We start from the raw sequence: 24345 nt of genomic DNA, 5'->3' as shown, positions 1-24345 counted from the left end.
TTATGAAATGACAGTAATGTGGGAAGTCTGCTGAGGAAAACTGCAGGAATCAAGCAGAAACAAGCCAACAAAGAGGCCAGGTAGGTTGCAACCAACAAGGTCACAGGGGCAGAGCTACACAAGCCTTTTGGAGAGTACATCATTATCTCCTGTGCTCCAAATAGCACACATGGGACTAGAGGACTTGTTTGCCCAGATGTATTTCAGTCTTACTTTGGTCCTATCCCAACTTTCTATGCCCCTATTTTTTCATTTTGTAATGGAAATGTTTACTCTATGCCTTTATATATTGGATATTTGCAATTTGCTTTTTAAAAAATTTTTTATTGTTGGTTGTTCAAAATATTACATAGTTCTTGATATATCATATTTCACACTTTGATTCAAGTGGGTTATGAACTCCCATTTTTACCCCATATACAGATTGCAGAATCTTTTGATTTTTACAGGAGTGCACAATGAGAGATTGCCTTGAGTATCACAGGCTACTTTGGACTTGGACTTTAGGACAGTTCTAAAATTGTTAAGACTATGGGGACTCTAGGAATGGACTGAATGTGTTTTGCATTATGAAATGGCCTTGAATTTTAGGTGGCCAGGGATGAGCTGTTATGGTTTAGATATGAGGTTTCCCCCTTGGCCTCTGAGGAATGGAATCAGCCATCAATGGTCTGAGAACTCAGAAACTGCAAGCCCCCAAATAAACTTTTCCTCCTTAAAATTATTCTTGTCAGGTAGTTTTTTTTCAAGGCAAGAAAAACAACTGACTAAAATAGAAACCTACTTTATGCCTGTATCTAGCATGTTCTCTGTGAAGTACAGGACAGGTGAGAAGTTCTTGAGGGGTTTTTCCTATGAGTGTGTGAAACATCTTTTCTCAGAAATAGCAAGTATTCTCTCTGATCTAAGGCAACATTCTTTCATGATATTCTGCTTCTTTTTACTTTATTTTGCTCAGATGCCGTGACTGAAGTGAAGACTGACATCTATGTGACCAGTTTTGGCCCTGTGTCTGACACGGACATGGTAAGTTTACTTCCTAGGAAGATAAAAATGAAAAATGACGCAATAGGTTTAAGAAAACAAATTGGTATTTTCTTACAGCAGGGCCTTGTAGCTGTGTTCTGAGGAGAAATCTTGTTTCACATGAATTTTGTACCCTCACTAGTCTAGGTTTAGCCAAATCCATCTTTCCCCTGCTATCCTTAACCATTCATAAATAAAAGTACAGACCCACAGCAGGCGAATCCTTGTCTTCTTCCACAAAATACCCTTAAAAACTTGGCGTGGCTCCCTATCTGCAATCAAATTTTCTCCACCCTTTCCCTTTATACTTTACCAACACCATACATATACTACTACAAATAGATAATGTGAGGAGAGCATTTTGGTAGGGATCCTTGCATAAGCAGCCAACAGTGTCATCCAAGAAGTCTGTTCTTTGCAACTGAGTTTAATTCACTGAGGTCATGAATTGACTGGAGTGATTCAAGGAGTTTGGAGAAAGAGTCTAAACCACTACTGGATACTGATCCTTCTATATATGTAGGCAGGATGACACCTTTGGGATAGACTTAAAGAATATGGCAGGACATAGCAGAGTTAGCAAGGAGATGATCATGAGCCATCTGCAAGAAAAGTGCTTCTTCTCCCATCATTCTCTCTTGCTGCAAAAACAAAGAATATTGTGAGGCATCAAGGTGAGACATTTCATACTAATAGGCCACACATCAGTACCTACTGATATCAGATATTTGATCAAATCATCATATAAACAAAGAAGCAATTATCTCCTCTGTATGCCTGGCAGTTATTAGATGCTAAATGTTTTGAGAATAAAAAATTTAATATCTGGGAAAGTATGTTTTCTCTCTCTCCCTCTCTCTCTCTCTCTCTCTCTCTCTCTCTCTATATATATATATATATATATATATACACACATACATACACTGTATTAAGAGGGGAGAGGGCTTCTTTTGACCTAATGAGTAAATACAAGCATTTGAATAGGGAAGTGGTAGAGTTTTTCCTGTAGGTAATGCAGAGCCACTAAAGAGATTTGAGTAGGATTGTGAAAATATAATAATATTGTTTTAGAATGACTTATGTAGTGGTCTATATAGAATGGACTGCAAGGAGGAAAATGCGGCTGAAAGCAAATTTAGACATACTGACATACTCATCCATTAGGAGTGAAGTCTAGGAGTCAGAAAAGAAGATTAGTTCTCAGGAAAGGAAGCTATTAATATGTATATATTTCTGATCTGGAATGTCTCCTGAAAAGCTCATGCTTTGGAAACATGGTTCCCAATACAGCAAGGCTCAGAGTTCTAGGCAATTATTATCAGTGAGTTAATCCCTTTGATGAATTAATAATTTGAATGAACTGCAGGGTGATAACTGTAGGCAAATGGGGCATGCCTTAAGGAAGTAGATCATTGAGGGAGGACGCCCTTGGCGATTATGTTTTGTCCCCTCCTCTCTTTTTCTCTGTCTCTCTCTATTGTCTGTCTTGTTTTTCCACTGCATCGACCCTGGTTGCCATGATCTGAGCATGATCTGAGCAGTTTTACTCTACCACATCATTTTCACCATGATGTTCTACCTCACTTCAGTCCCCAAAGCAATGGAGTTGGCCAACCATGGAATTAATCTCTGAAATCATGAGCCAAAGTAAACTTTTCTTTCTCAAAGTTACTCTTATCAAGTATTTTGGTTATGGGGATGAAAAGCTAATACAGTATGTGAGTGGTTAAGGGTAAAGTAGACTCCCTGTGAACTCCTTGACAGCAAATGCTGAGTCTTCATGGTTTCCCAGGCACTTATATCACTTGACACTTAAGGAGAGCTCAGTAAATGGTATGATCAATGAATGAGGATTCAAAAAGATGATTATCTCTTAGGGAAAGAAAGGAGGCACATATGTCTAGATTGCCCCCTCTCAACCTGTTATCTAGCTTCAGACTCAGGAATGCATTAAAGTTGTAGCCAGTTGGCCATTCAAGAAGTACTCTTTAGGAACTCAACTCTACATTAAAGGATGCTAGTGGGCTGGGGCTGTAGCTCAGTGATAAAACACTTGCCTTTCATGTATGAGGCACTGGGTTCAATCCTCAGAACCACATAAAATTAAATAAATAAAGATATTATGTCCATCTACAACCAAAAAATATTTTTTAAAAAGGACATTAGGGAAACCAATATTCAGAGAGTTCATAGGCCATCAGGAACAACTGATTCACCATGGATATGCACCCCTTTTTTTAACTGCTGCGAATTGATTATGAATTAGGATTTTTATTAAAAAAATTACCAAAAACTCCTCTTTTAAAACACACACATTCATACAAATACTCTTATTCTCACTCATGTGCCAACATCCGCAAATACATTCAGACAAATATATACCACAGGCTGGGGTTGTGGTTCAGTGGCAGAGCACTTGCCTAGTATGTGTGAGGTACTGGGTTTCATCCTCAGTACACATAAAAATAAATAAAATAAAGGTTAATTGACAACTAAAAAAATTATAAAATGTATACCACAAATACATACAGAATAAACACCACCAACACACTCTAAGACATTCTGTAAGCATACATATGAAAATAGGCATCTAAATCTAGTGATACCAGTGAAGCACATCTGAAGTTCTTCTCCCTCCTCCTCTTCCACCCATGGATGTGATAGGCCCTGGAGACATTTCTAATAATCCAGATTTTCTCTCTCTTTTGGAGTTTTATGTTTCACTTCTTTGTTTTTCTTCATCGCGATTAAGCCAAAGTAAGAGGATGGTTCTTTCCCTCTTAGGGCTGGCTAGGTTCTTGATTTGTTTCTAGTTAAACAGAGAGTTTTGGTCCAAAATATTTTCCTAAAGAAATAGAAGTAGTATTTTGTTCACAAAGAAGGAAACTTGTAGTGCCAGTTTCAGCACTGATTCATCACCAACCATAATCTTTTGCACCCATAGCATTCATTGACCGAACACTGGCTTCCTTCCCACAGGTACAGCTTCTTAATTTGACAGAAAGCACCTTAAAATTATGGGCCATGTCTATTTTGTTCATCTTAATACCATAACTGCCTAACTCAAAGATGATTTTGAACCTGGTTGAAATCAGAATTTGATAGGCATCATGAATGTAAAGGTTGTGTTAACCATTTGCAAACAATGGAGTTAGACACTGAAGCAAGACATAGATCCTCAGTAGTAATATCAATTCTGTGTCCATGACCTCCCAGGAGAGCGAGAGAACAGAGATATGACCCCAAGGCTACAAAGAGTTTAGTGCAAATGCACCTTCATTGACACTTCTCTCTCAAATTGGGTTTGTCCACCCTTAGCAGTGAAGTCCGGCTCTTGGCAAGTGGAGATATTTTTCATGGTCTCCCAAGATCCTTTGAATTAGAATGTGAAGAGTGGGAAACAGACTGAGGAATAGTATTTTGTGCTCATAGCCAATAATTGGAATGAAAGGTAGAAACAACAGATGACATGACAAAATAAAATGATCCAAACCAGCTTCTTTCTTAGCTTCCATCCTAGCTGTCAATATTCTGAGTCCCAGGCACTGTTCCACATTTTCTCCTGATCCTTGGACAAACAGGAGGTACAGGGACCCAGGATCCTGGGTTATATATTCAACAGATACCAATAAAACTAGTGAAAAATATAGAGGACAAAGAGGAATCATGTTAGGAGACTCAGGGAGAGAAAAAGTAAGAAATTTAAAATGCCAATTCTAGGTAGTTTAAACTTACCTTCTCCTCAAGGATATTTAACTATTTAGATCCTACTAAGATAAAAACTGCTAGCTATAACTTATCAACAGAGAAAATTCCTAGGGTATATAATGGACAACCAACTATTGATATAAGGAGATAAGACAATATAAGAACTAACCATCTAGCTTAATGAGAAAAATGAAATGGAAACTTGGGAAATGAGAACCCATAAAAGACATTATAGTCCATAATTCTTGAAAACACATTCAGGTAACATACATTCTGGTCTGGCAACTATATATGGAAATCATGTGAAGTTATCAAAATAGCCTAACACTGTACAAGAGAAAATCGTGTATATTACAAAAAAAAAAAAAAAAGTAGCACACAGATCTCTCTCCTGATGGTGGTTGAATGACAATTAGTGTACTTGTTTTACTCCCTAACGCAAAACGAGTGGCTATATTCTTTTCAAGTCTCCTTTAATGGCAGTCTGAGGCCAAAAATGGATTGGTCTATTTTGAAAACCTCTTGGGCTGTCAATTTTCTCTTATTTCATAGCATACTGTATTTCCAGATTCTGTGGAGGAAGGGATCCATAGATGCTGCTTTTCTTCTTAGGAGACCTGTAATCTCTGGAATACTTTTATGGGATCTCTGGGATACTTTTATGTAATGTAGATAGAGAACACGTAACACCAATATGACTATTTCAAGGGCTACATACACCTGAAAGAGTGATGTGGATTCATGACTTCTCAAAATAGATAATCATGGAAACAAGACAAACTAGCTGAGGGGAAAGGGAAGATCAAAATAAGAGAGTTCTGCAAAATAAGAAAACAACAAAGCCTTCACTGTAATGCTAATGTTAATGCACTTTGGTCTAATGTTAAGTACCTTGGTCCTCACACTCTGCTAAAAATGAATGAGCCTCTCAAACTTTTTCTGAGACTTTCTTTGATATATAGAATATTGTTGGAGACTGGAAGTCATTCAAGTTCCAACATCAAGATAGAAATGGTTCCTCACAAGCTAAGTGTCATCAGTGCCTTGTATAGGAAATGTATTAAGTGCCTTTCCCAAGAGGCAGACTTAGGCTTATTATCTGGAAGATTTGATTTAAATGCCTCACAAAACAACAGAATCCATTTGTCGATTTGGAGGCAATCAACCTTGGAGAGTATACAAGGGCTCAATTTGCAAGGAAGGAATTGATTGCATTTTTAGAATGGTTAGGTCAAAATCTGATTGCTTTTGGCCAAAGGTCACAGATTGCTTATGGAGTAAATAATCATGATGTGATTTTCCCCAGTATTTTTTACTCTTTAGAGAATAAAATATAAAAAATACGTACCTATCAACCAACTTTTAAAAAGATTAAATAGATTAGTGTGCATATTCTTTAAAAATGTACCACATTTCTTTTTTTTTTTTGAAAAATAACCTTTAAAGAAACAGGTGGCATCCCTGTGAATCTTACCTTGATTCCATTCTCCTTTCTCTTTCCCTCCTCAAAGATAATTATGATCATGAATTTGCATTTTTCTTTTTGATGTTATATATGTGCTTCAGACTAATTACTGATTTTAGTGTTTTTAACCTTTTATGTAAAATGCATTACATCACATGAATCATTTTACAACTTATTATTCAACCCTGTATTAAAAACTATTATTTTTGATAAGCTTAATGTAACTTATTTATTTTAACTATTAAAAATTATTACATTATATTTTTTATAATGCATCCATTTTCCTGTTAATGTGCACTTAAGGTGTTTACAGTTTTTTGCTACTTTAGAAACAATGATTCAACAAACATTCTTATGTATATCTTCAAGTGATAATATTTGAATTTTTGTAGAGTGTGTATTTACAGATAAAATTTTTTTGATTCATAAAGTTTGCATAATTTAACCTTTTTTCAGATATGGACAGATATTTTTGTAATGGGTTATATCAATTTATAATCCCACTAGCAGTGTATTAGAGCTTCATTTGTCTACACTTTGCTAACATTGCATATTGTCGCCATTTATTTTTGACATTTTGATATGTATGAAGTGATATCTAATTGATATATTTGCATTTTCCTGGTTACCTTTGAGGTTAAGCATTTTGGGTTGTGTGTGCGTTTAGTGGCAGTGTTACTAATGAAGAGATGCCTTTCCTCTCCACAGAGCTGGAAACTCAACACACTTTTGAATTGAAGTTTCCTGTGAGAGGTGTGTGTGTGTGTGTGTGTGTGTGTGTGTGTGTGTGAGAGAGAGAGAGAGAGAGAGAGAGAGAGACTGATTGAACAATTTTTGGTACCTAGGTTTGTAGACTGATTGTAGCTTCAAGAAATGTTAGATATTTGGGTTTTGACAATTTGAAAAGATGGGAATAATATATGATTAAAATAATATTGGAAAATTTACAAGATTTCTTAGAAAGGCTAAATGACAACAGTAAACAGTAATGAATATGACATATCTACTATATTTTGCATTCCTAGTTTTCTAAGAAGTGTATCTGTATGTGTGTTCACTTATGAGTGTATTTGAAATTTTCCAATTCCTATTTTGGCCCCTATGAAGATATTGCATTATTTCCCCCTCTAAACTGTCAATGTGGTTAATTATATTAGTAGATTTCCTCATATCAGGGCAACTTTACATTCCTAGGACAAATCTAACTTACTAATGTTATTTTATTTTTTATATATCTCTTATTTGGTTTTACTGTTATTGTATTCATAACCTCTGTATTTGTTTATAGATGTTCCCAAATTTAAGCACTTATTACTACCTACACTGCTACTTCTCTGATCCAAGCTACCATCTCTTCTGGCATGTCCAGCTGGAAAAAGTCCCTAACTGATTTTCCCATCTCTACTCTATTTTAGTTATCATTTTAATTTTACTATGGGGTACAATGTGATAATTCAGTATACGTATACAATATACAATGTGTGATGCTTATCAGTTCTACTCTTATTTCCCTACAATCTATTTTCCACAGGCTATCAGTAAGCCTTTACACACACAACTGGCTCTATGTATCCATGGACTGTATTCCCAAATTCAGCCAAATGCTGAGTGTGAAAATATTTTAAAAATTTTTGCACGTTCACTAAACACATACAGTTTTTTTCTTTTTATTATTCCCTAAACAATGCAGTATAACAATTTGTATAGCATTTACATTGTATTAGGCATTATACATAATCTGGAGATGATTTAAAGCATAGAGTAAGTTGTATGTATGTTATATGCAAACACTATAAGGGATTTGACATCCTCAAATTTTGGTATCTTCAGGGGTTCATGGAACCAGTCCATCTTGGATTTGAGGGACCAAAGTAGATAAGGTAGTTATAGAAACTCTTGTGCTCATCAACTGGTACAAAAAATCATTAACTATTTTTCTAATTTTACTATTATATATCACCACCCTTTCCATTACTATTCCTCCCTTGTCCGTTTTTCTTGATAAATTTGTCAGAAGGTTTTTAAAAGTATTGTTAGTGTTTTCAAAGTATCTTGTTTTTACCTTTTTTCATCATCTGTATTATTTCTTTTTTTTTCTGGTTCATTAATTTTTGCTCTTATCTGGATCATCCTTTTTACTGTTCTTGAAAATACTTGGTAGGGACTGGGGATATAGCTCAGTTGGTAGAGTCCTTGCCTTGCATGCATAAGGCCCTTGGTTCAATCCCCAGCACCCCCCTCCAAAAAAAAAAAAGGGAGAAAATACTTGATGTTCCTGCTCTCCCTTGTTTCTTGACATTTTTGTAGTATGTCTTTCAATTTTAACTTGTGAAAATTTTGTTATTAATTCCTAATTTCATGCCCCATATTGAATAAAAATAGTCTCTAGGGTCTGACATATTTATTGAGATTGGCCTTATGGCTTAGCACATTGCCATTTTCTTTTTTGGCAAAAATTTTATGTGTTTTACTGGGTATTTAATCAGTAAGTCTATGTGTGTTCTTTGGCTCATGCTTGTCAGTTAAGGTTCTTGATTTTATTCAATTTTTGATCTCATTTATCTTTCACTTGTTCAGAATCTATGGTTTGTTGATTTGTCCATGTAATTCAAGTTTTGTCTTATTTATTTTGATTACATGGTATTAATGCATTCAAAGATAGAGTTGTTATATTTTCTACTTGAAATACTCCAGCTAATGTCATTATATTTCATCCCCTCAAAAATGTCCTACAGTCTGTTCTACCTCTATTTTAATTAAGATTAACCAATGTATGATTTCAATCTGTCCATTTTTATGTCTTGTTTGTACAGAATGTAAGTACATTGTTTATAATATTTCCATTTTATTTACAGTAGTTTATTTATATTATATGATTTTGTGTATCATTCCTCCCAATTTTTCTATGATTTATTTTTTTTTCTTATCTTGGCTTCTATAAGATTGAAGCATTTTCTACATTTCCCTTTGTTTCCTCTGTTGTTTTGTGTTTTATATTCTACTTATATTATATTCTTGAGTGATTATCTTATATAATAACATGCATATGTGACCTAAAGTCTAATGGTACTGAATATTTTCACTCTTCTCTCAAATTCAATAATGTATTAAATTACATGTTCTTACTCCATCCTTTCATTTGGTTTAATTAGTTTTGCTCTGCCTTAGTTTAATAGCCTTTATTACTATTTGTAAATAGCCAGTATTTGTTTAGTTTACCCAAAACATCATCAATATTTATACTTGCTTTTCCTTGTGGCATATTCCTTTTGCTCGATTTTCAAGGATAAAAAGGCTTTCTCCTCTCTCCTCAATCTTCTGTTTTGAGACATTCAGAAATTCTTTTAGTAGCTCTTTTCATAAGGCTTCATTCCACAATTTACTTATTCAAAAAGTGTGTATAGAGAATCTACTTTATAGCAGTCAGAGTTCTAGGTGCTGAGGGTATAGCAGCAAATAGAGTAAAGACCCTACTTTTATGGGACTTCCAGGCTGTTGGCATGAAAGACATAATAAATAAAGATATATTTCATGAGTGCTATGAAGAAGAAATGTAGCACATGATAAGGGGAACAGAAATTACTATTTATGATAGAATGGTCAAGGAATGCCTTTCTGATGTGACTTTTGAATTAAACCTGAAGGCAGTAATTGACCCAGCCATGAGAAAATCTGAGGTAAGAATGAGGACCAGTTAGTAGTAGATGCTCTGTCTTGTTTTATTTATCTAAAATTAGCTTTGGGCTGGGGATGTGGCTCAAGCAGTAACATGCTCGCCTGGCATGCGCGGGGCGCTGGGTTCGATCCTCAGCACCACATACAAATAAAGATGTTGTGTCCACCAAAAACTGAAAAATAAATATTAAAAAATTCTCTCTCTCTCTCTCTCTCTCTCTCTCTCTCTCTCTCTTTAAAAAAATAAAATAAAATTAGCTTCTTGTTCATCTTGCTCTTAAAATACAGTCTAGTTGACTATAGCATTCTGAGTTAACCATTATTTTTCTTTTAGCATTTCAAGATGTATTTTTGATGTCTTTTGACTTCTATTATTGCTTTTTTAAAAATATTTTTTGTTGAGGGACCTTTATTTTATTTATTTATATGTAATGCTGAGAATTTAACCCAGTGCCTCACACATGCTAGGCAAGCACTCTTCCCCTGAGCTACAACCCCTCTATTATTCCTTTTAAGAAAACTTCTATCAATCAAAATTATATTATCTTGTAGGTTAGATGTCATTTATATTTTGCTTTGAAGTTCACCACTTTAATATTCTTAAATCTGCTATATGCTTGCTTGGCTTGGATCTGCTTTAATTTATTGAGCTCATGGTTTCAAAGCTAAGGATCCATATATTTCAACAATTATGAGACAACTCATCCATTAGTACTTTGAATATTGTTCCTCTTCTATTTTCTCTATTCTTTCACATTTAGAATCTTAATAGACATATGCTGAACCTTTTCTTTTTGTCCTCTATAAAAGAATAAGAGGTTTTTCTCTCTTTCATATTTTTATCATTTATCTGTCTGAAATATAAACTGAGCAATTTTTCCTCATATGTATCTTCCAGTTCATTAGTCTCTCTTCAGTAATATCTAATCTACTTTATATGACACACTCATTAAGCTTTAATTTCCAAAGACTATTTCTCTTTTACAAAAGGTCAGCTTCAAATAGACCTTTTTAAAATCAGATTTTTCTTTCTTACCTTTCCCCATAACCTTTATAATTTTAATTGTACTTTTTTCATAATCTCTATTTGATAATTATGTTATATGAAGTACTTGGAGGGAGTCTAATTTTGTTATATGTTGTATCGTCTGACTCTTGCTCATGATCATTTTCTTTGGTGTTTTGTTATTGTGGGCTGTGAATTTATTTTCAGTTACTTGTGGTTATGTCCCTCCAGAGTGTTTTTGTGTTTGCTTCTGTAAGTTAATCTTGTAGTATATCCAGCCTGAAACCAATTTTTATGTTAATTTCTCAGTTTGAAAACCTCAGATCAAGCAGATAGTGTACATTTGAATATCATACCACAAAAGATGAGGTTGGAAGTTGCTAAATTTGATAAAAAAAAAAAAAGGCTTTCCCCTCTCTCCTCAACCTTCTATTTTGAGTGTTTGTGTTGTGGGTTGGTTTTGTCTAATTAATTTTATCTAGTTCACCCTTTTGCTGAGGTTGGAACCTTTCAGGATCTTTGCTTTATATGGGAGTCTAATTCCAGTTTCTCATTTGGCAGAGTCCTAGTTTACACCCATTGCCCTGGTTATTTATAAAATCTCCTCTTGTTCTCAAAAATAGTCCTATTGAGACAGTAAATTATATGATTTTTAGATTCTTAAGCAAGGATATACTTGGTATGCTAGTAGAATAAAAAGCCAAATTGGTTAATTTGTGGAGAAGGAGTGAAGGATATCTCAAAGAGGAAGACAAGGGCCAGTATATGTCAGGGAAGATAATCAAGATATGATCAGAAGTCATTAGGGTGTTTTAAACTAAAGAATTTTAATAAATTTCTGGTAGCTTTTTTTTTTTTTTTCAAACTGACCTCCTGCAGTAATCCCCTGTGTTTTGTGGTTAATCAAGAATTTGGGCAAAATTTGCATTCAGATTTTGAGACTCTCCTTCTCAGTGGTTCTCTGGCTTACAAGAAACTCTCCAAGCATTTTAGCACATCCTTCAGTCCTGAACATTTCCTCTGATACATAAAAATAATAAGTTTTCAGACTTCTGCAACGTGAATAGTGATGGATTGAGGAATTTCTTCAGCCTAAAAAACAGCAAACTCACAAGCAACATCCAATACAGTTCTTTTATTTAGTGGACTACTACTCAATTATTTGTGCCTGATTTTTCTGGGTCCCATAGTTGCCTCTATTTGTATGTAGTATGGTGGTCAGCTGGGACTTGAAGCAGAGAATATACTGAGATTTGGATGCCCATCATTTCAGTGATTTTCTTGCTTCTAGTACTCTCATCCCTAATATTCCAGATTTCCTGCCACCTTGAGTTAGGAAGGCTATTTGTCATACATGTCAGAGGAGTGCTAGGCTTGGGGTATTACCTAAGGGAAAGAAAAATTACTAATTTACAATTTGAACCCATGGCTATTACCATCTTCCAAGTATATACTCATTTTTGTCTGTCTGCTTTCAATCATTCCCCATTGCTTTCACGTAATATACAGTTGTTGTTCAGATTTAATCATTGATAGCAATGGAAGGATGTGCTCAAACAATTTTTTCTACTATTACCAAAACCTTGAACACTTATACTTGTTTTAACTTATATTTTGGTTAATAGGAAATTTGAACATTTTTCATTTTTGATAAGAATTTTTATCCATTTATTTAATTTTCTGTTCACTTACCCATTTTTCTATGTGTGCATTTATTTCTATTTTATTTATATATGAGATTTAATTGCCTATTGAAGATAAGGTTTTAACCCATCTGACATATTGTTACTTTGAGGCTTTGATGAAATATGTGTTAAAGTATAAAGTTTGTTTTTATGGTTATTGTTATATTGGCCTTAGATGTTTATATGGTATCTTTCTAGAGTAAAGACAAGGTTAGGAATTTCTTCTATTAAGACAAGAAAGTGCTTGCCTTTTCATAAGAAAAGTCTTGTAGTCAGCTTGTATGATGTGTAAAATAGTATTAGTACTGCTATTTCTAATAAAAGCCTCATCAGATATAGTATCACTATACTCACAATCCCTATGGCATTATTTTTCAGCCATAATCATTTACCTGACTTATCAGTAACCATTCAATAACCACTGTTAGTAGACTGCTGTTCTACATCAGAAGATGTAATTAATATTTGCTGAGGGCATTGCTGGTCCTCATCAAGACTCTTCTGAAAAAAATTTTTTTTCCTCTCTTTTCTGTCCCTAGGAGTACACCATTGATGTATTTTTTAGACAGACATGGCATGATGAGAGACTGAAATTTGATGGACCCATGAAGATCCTTCCACTGAACAATCTCCTGGCTAGTAAGATCTGGACTCCTGACACCTTCTTTCATAATGGCAAGAAATCAGTGGCTCATAATATGACCACACCGAACAAGCTGCTCAGACTGGTAGACAATGGAACCCTTCTCTATACAATGAGGTGAGAGAATGATTGCTCCTAATTAGAATATATTGTGGATAGGATTGGGGTTGTAAGCAGCACATTTTAGGGTATCCATAATTATTTCAAATTTACAGATTAGAAATGAATACACACATATGTATATATACATGCACACTTCTTAACATATTTGCTTGTATGCATACATACTTTGTATACACATATAAATGGGTAGTTGCACATATAAATAATCTGAGACAGAGATATATGTGTATTTTATAAATGTATGCATACTCAAAGACACATGTGACCTAATATACAGGCACATTCATATTTAAAGACACTAAGTTTCACAAACTTACATATATATATATATATATATATATATATATATATATATATATATATATATATGAACATACTGATCATTAGAATATGCTAAGTTTGACTAGGGAAAAATACCCTTATGAAACAGACTTGTGAGACTCAGATGAGATGATAGATATTTTCTGAAACATTATGTTTTATATATACAAATAAAAAATACTGCTATACTTATTTTATGTCACATTACCTGGGGATGCCAAAGAATTTTATATAAATGAAGTTTCCAAACACTTCAGATTGTAGCTTAGTGAAATCTTCATAAAAGATAAAATATGTTTTATACATTTTTAGCACCCAATGCATAGGAGCCATCACAATTTTATGTATTTCATGACTCATTATTGTCCTTAGAGTTACTGGATAATGAATTTTACTGTCAAAAGAATATCTTTGAGAGCACTTGCAATACAATAAGATTTTTTGCTCCAATACTAAAAAAAAATTTTTGGTTTTTGTGTGTGCTTTTTATTCTTTTGCTAGCTCTTATGCTGTCATTTGTCACTCTTTGAAGCTTCCTCCCATATTAATGTGTGTTCATTTTGTGTAACTGAGTGAACCTTTATTGAATAGATAAATGCAATCATTCAGTGCAGTTTCTAGGGCTATTTTAAATTTATGGATTTATTATTTTGCATAATGAAACTCAATGCATGGCTGGTGAATATATGAATTATATCCCTCATTACTTCAAATTTGTTATTTACTTATGTTTTCCTACAAGAATTTGGGAGACAGGAAAATGGCTTAGGAACAAAGGATAAAAGATGAATACTTAAAAGTTGAATGAGAGAGGAAGAAATGAGAGAGTAGAGGAAAAATGGACATATGGTAGAGGAGAAATTCTAGAGAAAAGAAGAAAAATGGATATGAATTGGATAAAGAAGGAGAGGGGAAGGGAAGACTAATTATGTACATTTTCTCCAGATTTTATATATATTATGAATACATATTACATATGTATGAGTGTGAATATATATGACATATAACATGCATATCATATATAGAGAGAAGGAAGAGAGAGATATGAGGATAGAGAAAGAGAGAATGTGAGAAAGGAGAGAAAAGAGTAGAAAAGCTGAGAAGATAATGGAGAATATGGAGGAAAATAAAGAGACTAAGTATTAGGATGCCATAAAAGGATGGGAAAACTTGATGAAGAGGATATAATATATGAGAAAAAAGAAGAAAAGACATAGAGGAGTAGGGGAAGAAACACTGAAGGAGATGAACAAAAGGGAAGGAAATCATGGGTGCAAGAAAGACAAGTCTTAATTCAATTTGATCATTTAGCAAATATGTTTGACTTCCTAATACATACATGGCCCTGGACTAAGTTATGGGTATGCAAACATTAATTACAGATGGTCTCTGTCCTTTTGACCATCACAGTATAATAAGGTTGAAACAATAATTAGATAATCACAAATAATATTAACTAAAATGCTAAAGATATATATATATATATATATATATATATATATATATATATATATATATATATACACACACACACACACACACAATTATTGGAAAAAAGAGGAGAGTTGTCTAATTTATTCTCCTGAGACAGGTTGAGAAAAGAGTCTTTTGGTTAGGCAGCACCTAGGTTCCTGGTTATTGGTATTAATTTTTATATTGTTACATATGTGGAATATAATCAAATATATTATAGGTAGGAGCAGAGGGTAGAGAGGATGGGTATTCTAGACATAAAGCCAAGTGTACAATTGCAGTGAATGGAAGACGTTTTAGATAAGAGAATGAGGTGGTGATTTTTTCTAATTTAATATATGACAATGTAGTTACTGTGTAAAAAATGTATGTGAAGATGAAAATTAGGGAAAATGGTTAGGAAATGGCCAAAATCATCTGGATAAGAAGTATTGAATTTCTATTTCAGATAAATAGATTGGAATGCACAAGGGATGATAAATTGAGGAAATAGGCAGTAAATACAGACCAAGGATCCAATCATAAAACACTACTATCATTAAGGCAGAGGGGGAAAATGAGGGACCTATAAAGGAGATCCAGAAGGACAAGTGAGGGAAATGTTAATAAAATAAATAGTGTGCTCTATCTTGAAAGGTAAGCATGGTGGTCAGTACTGCCACTTGGCAAATTGTCCCTATCCTCCTCCTTCTGGATACATGGTAGTATTATATTCCCCTTGTACCTTAAAGTTGGGCAGAAACAAATGACTCATTTGGGTTAATCAAATACGAGTGTAAATAAATGGCACATGTTAATTCTAAGGGACAGAGGAAGACTTTCAGAACCAGTGCATGATATGCCATGTTGCCTTTCCTCATCATAGTGATACACATTATTCCAGATGGTTTTGGATCCATCATTCTATGTTCCTGCTCCTGATTGAGGTTGACATAGAAGCAAGTTTCTCTCCAAATCTCAGATAAACAATGTGAATTAGAAATGAACTTTTGTTGCTTTAAGGCTCTGAGGTTTTAGAAATGCTTCTTATTGCATACTCATCTAACACATCTTGGCTGATATATCAAAGGTTCAAAGAGTTTCAAAAAGGTGAGAATGATCACACTGTATGAAAGGACATAAATGTTGAAAAGGAGGTGGGAAAGATAGGTCAGTAGAGAGATATGAATGGATATAATGTATGAAGAAGAATTTGGAGAGAATAGAGCAATGGTAGAGAACAGATGGAAGAGAGACATTCTTGTACTAAATGAGTAAAGGGGAACAGATTGAAGAGGACCTAGGAGTTCACACAATTGTGGAAAGAATAGAACAGAGTAGTTGTAAACAGAAGAGAGATCATGGAAGGAGGTGGATGGATGGTTGAAACGATGAGGAAGAAATGTGGATGGATAAATCAAGAGAAAGCAAATGGAAGAGAACATAGAGAAGATACCAATGGGCAATAAAGAAACTGAACACATTAGAGATGGAGAATATTAAAGGAGGAAGAATAGTGAATGAATAAAGAAAACAGGATAGAGGCAAAACTGAATAATGAAAGAGAAGATAGAAGATATATTTCGGTTCTGGAGTTTCCAGAAAGTGAGGAGAGGATTAGAATATTAAATTTAAAAAAAAAATTAAAATATTTTTTTAGTTGTTGATAGACATTTATTTATTTGTTTGCAGTGCTGAGAATCCAACCCAGTGCCTCACACACACCAGGCAAGTGTGCTACCACTGAGCCCCAGCCCCAGCCCCTAGAATATTGAAATTTGAAGAAAAAAAGATGAAGATTTAGATCAAGGAGGGCAGAGGATGAATGAAGCAGAGAAATTGATTAGTCACCTGAAAATAGAGTTGAATGAATATCAAGATGATAATCACTGAGCCCTCCATTTTAGTCTGAATTGGACAAGACACTGAGATTATATGATCCGAGAATCTTTATGGAATGCCTTTGTACTTATTTTGAAGTACAGAATAGAGGATGTACAGAAGTACAGAAGCAAGACAAAACCATTGTTTGTCCTACACAGTAGAGAGTTCACCATGGATCTAGGAAGGTGACTCTGGAGGGCAATCTAGGCTCAAAACTGCAAGATAAAAGCTTGGCTCTTTTTATGGCCCCACAATTGATTCATCTAATGACCTTTAGCAACTCCTGGTCTTATTTCTCCAGTCCTTCATTCTGATAATGTTTGTAGCTGCCTTCTTAAACGCACATGACAAGCACAAATTGGATAAGGTCTGCAGGATGCTTAGAGTTTTTTGGAAAGTATTATTCTGCAGCATCCATATTATCTGGATTTTTATGGGAAAGCTACAGAAGGACAACTACCTAGAAAAATCTAGTGAAGTGTTACATGGATATGTAACTAGGACAGTTGAGAAAGAAGCTTTGCCTTGTCTCATCTTTGGACCTCAGGACAACCATAAAAATGCAGGCCAAAGCTCATTACTTGCTGCTAATTTCATCATCACACATAATAAAATGATTAACAGAACCCAATCCAAGATCCATACACAAATTTCTAATTTCTATTACTCAACTGTGAACATATATGGAACTTTATTAATGACATCATATTTAGTGATAAGTATATGGATGAACATGTTAATAATATGATTCTTTATACATATTACATATAAATTCTGCACAATACATAGTAGAATACAAAAAGTCCCACTAGCTATCTGAATAGCTAATAGATAAAAAATGGACTGACTTGAATCATTTATTTGATACATTTATAAGTACTTAACATGTTTAATGCTTTGGGATATGTGTATAGCTACAAAGACAAATAAGACACAGGTCATACTCTTAATGAACTTATACTCCAGTAGTTAAAGAGACAAGTGCACATTTAGTAGCACTATAATAAAAAAAAAAACACTTAATATAGAGAAGTCCAAAATGTGATAGTTACAGGATCAGAAAGAAAGACATTTACATGGGAGCATCAAAGAAAACTGCAAAACAGGCAATCCATATCTTATCTCTTTAATACTGAAGGGAATGTAGTTAACTATCAAAGAGATGAAGAGCACAACTGAGGTATAGGAGGATATTCTAGGCAGAGGAAATAGCATGCACACAGATATGTATTCATAAATTGATATAATCCATCAGAAAATTCATCTCACAAGAGGAAATAAAAGGTACTATGGGGGCATCTAGCAGGGACAATGAAATGAGCCTGTGGGGACATCTACAATAAATTCCTGAGGAAATCACTATTCAACTGAGACTTAAAAGCTGTCTAGAGGTAAATTAGATTTTAAAAATTGGAAGAAAATATTCCAAAGAGAGTCCAGCAGGTAGGTAGTTCTGGGGAGTAAGGGAGGGAGGGAGTGATTATACATTGGGAGAAATAAATGAAGATCACTATAACTGCACCAGAAAATAGTACAGAGGAGGTGTCTGGCATGGGGAGCAGTATTAATAAGCTGTGTTGGCATAAAAATTAGGGGGATTCATTGAACATTTGACTTCAGAGGAAGGAACTGAAAAGATTTTCATTTTAGATAGATCACTCTGGAAACAGTGTACAAGGCATATTGGCAGAAGGCAAAGTTGAAGGTACAGTTTCTAGCAAGAAAGTTGCCATAAAACTAACATAATTATACAAATAACTACTATGAATTGAACACCTACTATGTACCAGACACTTTTTGTAAAATGTGTAATATTCACAATAAGTATTTAATATAGGTATGCAATGCTTATAATTATTATCCGTATTGAATTTATCCAGAAAGTGAAGCTTAAAAATTATAAATGAGTTTCTCAGGATGATACTGTTATGCAGGTTGAACTGTTATGCAGATGAACTGTAAATGCAGGTTCATCTGGTTCTAGTTATTATTTTTCCCACTAAGTAAGGTTTTGAAGAAGGATATAGATATGCAGTACATTCAAGAAGCAGCATTGAGCTGGTTATGCCTGTAGTCCTAACTACTTGGTACTATAGGAGAATCACAAGTCCACTACCAGCCTAAGCTCTTGGAAAATGGCAGTGATAAGGAAAAGTAGTTGGATATATAGCCAAATAGCATACCTATTTGGAAGGATTTACACATGATAAATGAGGAATGATAATCTGGATGTGACACAATACATTTTTCTTATAGTTACATGGAACGATTATCTTTTTAAAGTGAGAGATAAGAGATAATTTGTGCTAACACAAGTTGCTGAACCCAAAATGTAGTTCAATGTGATAGAAGTGCATTTCTCTATTCCTTCATGTTCAAAGCAGATGTTCTTCATAGACAGGAGACTCATTTCCAAATGGTAATTTAGGAACCCAATTTACTTTCATTTAGTGATTCTGTCATATTTGATACATGGTTTCCAAGACCACTGTGCTTATCTATATCAAAAGATAGAAAAAGGCACATGAAAGATTGTGTGTGGGAGGAGTTTACATATTGAGCCTTAAGCAGCATATACTACTTTTACTACTGACCTTTTGACTAGAATTGCAAGCTGGGTAAAGAAATATTGTTTGTGCCAAGAAAAGAGTGAAATTTAGTCTCTAACAATTCCAGTTTTGTTTTGTGTTGCAATTAAAATCTCTACTTGCACTCTTGAAGGATCAGTTGGAAACAAGGATGTCAATTAGTGGACCATTTCATAGTTCAGGGAAGAATAAGCAATGGCAGTGTAAATTAATGAGAGATTTTTTTCTTCTTTTTATTATAATTATTAACACATATTAACTGTACAAATTATTGGGTTTCACTATGACAATTTCATACATGCATATATTGTGTTTTAAACATGTCCACCCTCTCTCCTACTCCCTGTTGCCTTCTCCTGGGAGAGGTTTTCAATAGAACTTGTGTCCAACTGGAGTAGTTTTGTAAAAGGAGCCTTGAGATTGTCCCTGCCATAATCTCAGTGGATGCTGAATGAATTGTGGTTCTGTTAACAAAAAATAAAACAAAAGCAAAACCAAACCAAATGCCCAATGATGAAATAGATGAAGATATTTTGGTGAGAGGAGGGAATGGTTAGAGAATCTATAATTCTTGAGCATTTGCTGTATGCTAAGCACTATCCTAGGTGTTCTGTGTTTGTTTCATTTAATCCTCATAACAATGATCATGTGCATATAGTACTGGGTCACAGTATAGCATTATAATTAAGAAAGTGGAATTCAGGGTTGGGGTTGGGGTTCAGTGGTATGGTGCTTGCCTAGCATTTTTGAGGCACTGGGTTCTATTCTTAGCACCACATATAAATAAATAAAATGAAGGTCGATTGACACTAAAAATGAATATTTTTAAAAAAAGTTTTTTACAGTTCTTCCTTTGTAAGCTGAGATAATTCATAACAACACTTGCCTTTTAAAGTCATCTTATGGAACAAATGGGATGAGCCATTGAAAGAGTGTGACATGTGTTATGGCACATGACCACTCTCTGGGGGTTTTGTTTTATTGTTAATATTTCCATGGATATAGTTAGTAAACTGAACTTAGGTATGGCAAAGACACATCAGTAATAAGTGGAAGAGGTGGTATAGAAACTCAAGTCATAGTTAAAAAAAAAATTTTCCTTCACATCATAACATACAACTTCTGCTAATAAGGCAATGCTCAGTCTATCAATTTTTTAAACATTTATTTTTTAGTTGCAGTTGGACACAATATCTTTATTTTATTTATTTTTATGTGGTGCTGAGGATCAAACCCAGGGCCTTGCATGTGCTAGGCGAGTGCTCTACCACTGAGCCACAACCCCACCACCCAGTGTATCAATTTTAAATAATGAATCTGAGATGGACATGACAGGCTTCAGTTGGAAGTGCAGGTCTGGAACCCAAGAGAACTTTGACACAGTAGGATTTTGTAAAATTGAATACATTACATTAATTGTCTTCTATGTGTTATGTTACAAGGTAATAGTATCCTATATTGAACCAAATTCAAAGGAAATAGGCACTAGTTTCTCTGTGTTGAATCATCAAGAGGAAAAGTGTATTTTCAACCAATTAAGAAAGAGTTTCTGTCATATTAAGTCTATGATGCCTTCCTTTATTCTTTGATTATGTGATTGGGTCAGTTTGCTTATGCACTTGGGGTGTTACAAGGACAAATTGTTTGAAGGATAAATGCTGCATGATGGCAGGAGCCCCTTCTCCCTAACTTTAACAATAAAGCTCCTTCTTCCCTAGTTTAGATGCAAATGGCTTGCACTTGAATTTTCATTATAGAAAGTGCCTCAGAAATGACCAGGAACCCAGGAAAGCATTTGAGCCAGATTGTTAGTTATATCGGATTTAATGTAACCAGAGCAACTGAGCATAAATAGCTTTCTTTCTTTCATGCGGATATATATATATATATATATATATATATATATATATATATATATATATATGATGGCTTTTGCTCTAGGGGATTCCACCTGCAGTTCCTTATTCATTGAACTAACAACTGACTCACAGAGCCGCACTTAGTGAACCTCACTCTAATAAACAGAAGTAAGAGCATAGAAGAGATGGAGTGGCTCATTTTGAGTTCTGAGGAAGCTTCAAATGAGGTGAGAAGCAAGAAATAGTATAAAAATTATTCGGTGTGCTCTGTGCAATGACATCAACCCCTGTCCTTCAAGAGCTCACATCTTAGAAGGAAAGATAGGACACATCATTTACACCTCTATAATTCATAATGGAAGTTTCATGAAAAGCCAACACTGGCGTGTTATGAGCTAAAAACTCATAGTATTTCCTCAGACTTGGGGGCATGGACCCATATAAGGCAGGGATTCTCAGGAAAACAGGCTTTTGAGCTGGACATAGGGGAGGAGGAAAATATTACTGGGAGTTATCACATTTATTTCATTTTTCCAGTTCCAGGTGAAAATCAGGGCCTTGAAATAAGAAGGACTTCCACTTCTCAAAAGCAGGAAAGTCATCACTAGGCAGATTGAATTTGCTACAAAGCTCATTTTTAAATGAGAAGGATTTACAGAAGGGTCCCCCTTATTCCAAAAATCCCCAACTATTTTAGATGCTACTCTTAGACAGAGTGGAGACCCTATGTTGCAGTGGCATGAGCATCTAGAGTAAAATCAGGAAATCTAGATATGAGTCTCAACTCTGGCACACATTAGTAGTATGATCCTGAGCAAGACATTTCTTCTCACTGGGTCTCAGTTTCTTCTGGAAAATGGGATGGAAATATCTCATCTGCCTATCTTTCAGACATATTTTTCAGATAAAGAAGCATTATCTACCACCTGCTATGTGCCAACCACCATCCTAGGATGGAAGTGCAATGATGATTGCTTGAGACTTGAGATCCCCTCTCAAGTTGCTCAGACTTGTGCAAAACACAAACACACAGATACTGAAAATCCTATGTGGTAAGCACTCGTGTATTTGAAGTGCTTTGAAATTTCTGTGAACTTGGGTAACCACTATGCCTACAGGACACAGACAAAGTATCATAGCAGAGGTCATATTTTAGCAAAGTGAAGTAAATATATTGCACAAATAAAGAGAAAAGGACATTCAGGCAGGGAACAAAGAAACATTTTTGTTTAGTGAAATCACAAGTATTTGCAGATGGAGAGAGAGTGAGGGAAAGTATGGGAAAATGCCAATGACTGATGGAGCTATACCTCAGAGGTAATTGGTAATACTCAAATGTGCTCCCTCCAAATGCTAAATGCAATAGTAAAGTGATCACCTTCCTTCCGGTGGACTGAGCCTCTTGTCAGTGCCTTGAGGATTTAAGGGGAAGTCTGCAGACAACTGGGATTCTTGTGACTAATTCACTGCTTGGTTTGGGTGTTTGGTTGGGATATATTTCAAGTGACTCATCCTGCACCGATAATGGCTATACGTGATTTACTATCCTTTCTTTTTCACTGTAAATCCTAGACCCTACCCTTTACTCCATGATTATAGAACCAGCCTACCTGGCACCTCAGCTGTTCTTGATATAGTGTTGTCTATACTTTAGTTTTTAGAAATAACTTTCCTCAGAGTGCAGAGCAGATTGTTATACTTCTAAAATGCCAAGTTGACAGATTATCTACAGTGGGGCACACCCTGAGCTCTAGGGAACCTCATCTTCTATGTAGTTTAAGCTGTCCCCTCCTAAATTACCTTTAACAGGTTGACAGCCTCACTGAATAACCAATACATATATTCAGTAGCCTTTAGCCCATAGAACTCTAATTAGTGTGGAAACTTGTATTTCCTCCAGGGTTCCTCCTTGTTTTTGTCCCCACTTTAAAAAATCAGGCAGGCCAGTAAACCCAATGACTCAAGAGGCTGAGGGAGGAGGAAGGCAAGTTTGAGATCAGCCTCAGCAACTTAGTGAGATCCTGTCTCAAAAATAAATAAATACATACATACATACATACATACATAAAAAGGGCTAAGGATGTAGCTCAATCTTAAAGCTTCCTTGGTGCAATCCTCAGTACAAAAAAAAAAATCAGAATCCCACATATAAAAATCTAGGAATGATTTGATGTTTTTATGTGGGGCATTGTGAAGCTCTACATAACTCATTTTCATTCATATTAATTTTACAGTTTTTAAAACTCTTTAACTGAAGTAAACATGCATATTTTAAGATATACAAATGTTAAATGTACAGCTCCACAACATTCTGGGTAATGAATGTGTGCCAGAGTTTTTGGTAGAGGATAGGTAAGGAAATGGCAAAGTGGCTTAGTAAAGTGAGAGTTATCAAAATATGAGCAATAGAACCTCATTTTTTACAATGATCCTGTTTCCTTGGTCAAAGGCAAATGAACACATTTTTAATCCATTTAGCCTGCTAGAACAAAATAACCTGGGCTGGATAATTTAAAAGCAGTCAAATTTTTGCTTATGATTTTGAAAGCTTAGAAGTCTAAGATCCAAATTCATTGTCTGGGCTAGGTATCTGCTTCGAAGCGGGCACATACTTGCTGTGTTCCACATAAGGCAGAAAGGGCTAACAATCTCCCTAGGCCTTCTTTTATAAATGCCCTAATCTCACTGATGAAGGCAGAAACTTTATGACTCAATCATCTTCAAAGGTCCTACCACTTAACACTTTCTCATGGAGAATTAATTTTCAACATGTGTATTTTGGGGACACAAACACTCAGACAATAGCAGGAGGTGAGGACATGGATGCTATGAGTTGGAAATTTTTTCCCTTTGTGTTGGTGCTTTTGTTGGATTTCCATCTAAAAGAAAATGGATGACTAAAACTAATCA

The 24345-nt window shown here is 34.8% G+C and overlaps 1 protein-coding gene across 1 annotated transcript in view; it reads left to right on the top strand.

Annotated features, from left to right (window-relative positions):
• Nucleotides 1–24345, top strand: part of Gabra3 (gamma-aminobutyric acid type A receptor subunit alpha3) — a 125627-nt gene that overhangs the window by 54212 nt on the left and 47070 nt on the right. Inside the window, exons 3-4 of the mRNA XM_027954490.2 lie at nt 959–1026; nt 13105–13325. Of these exons, the coding sequence (XP_027810291.1) occupies nt 959–1026; nt 13105–13325 (289 nt within the window). The remainder of the gene's footprint in view (nt 1–958; nt 1027–13104; nt 13326–24345) is intronic.

This window comes from Marmota flaviventris, chromosome X (assembly GCF_047511675.1).
Source record: "Marmota flaviventris isolate mMarFla1 chromosome X, mMarFla1.hap1, whole genome shotgun sequence".
NCBI lineage: Eukaryota > Metazoa > Chordata > Mammalia > Rodentia > Sciuridae > Marmota > Marmota flaviventris.
The sequence above is the reverse complement of the archived record's forward strand: the minus strand, read 5'-3'. Positions and strand labels throughout refer to the sequence as shown.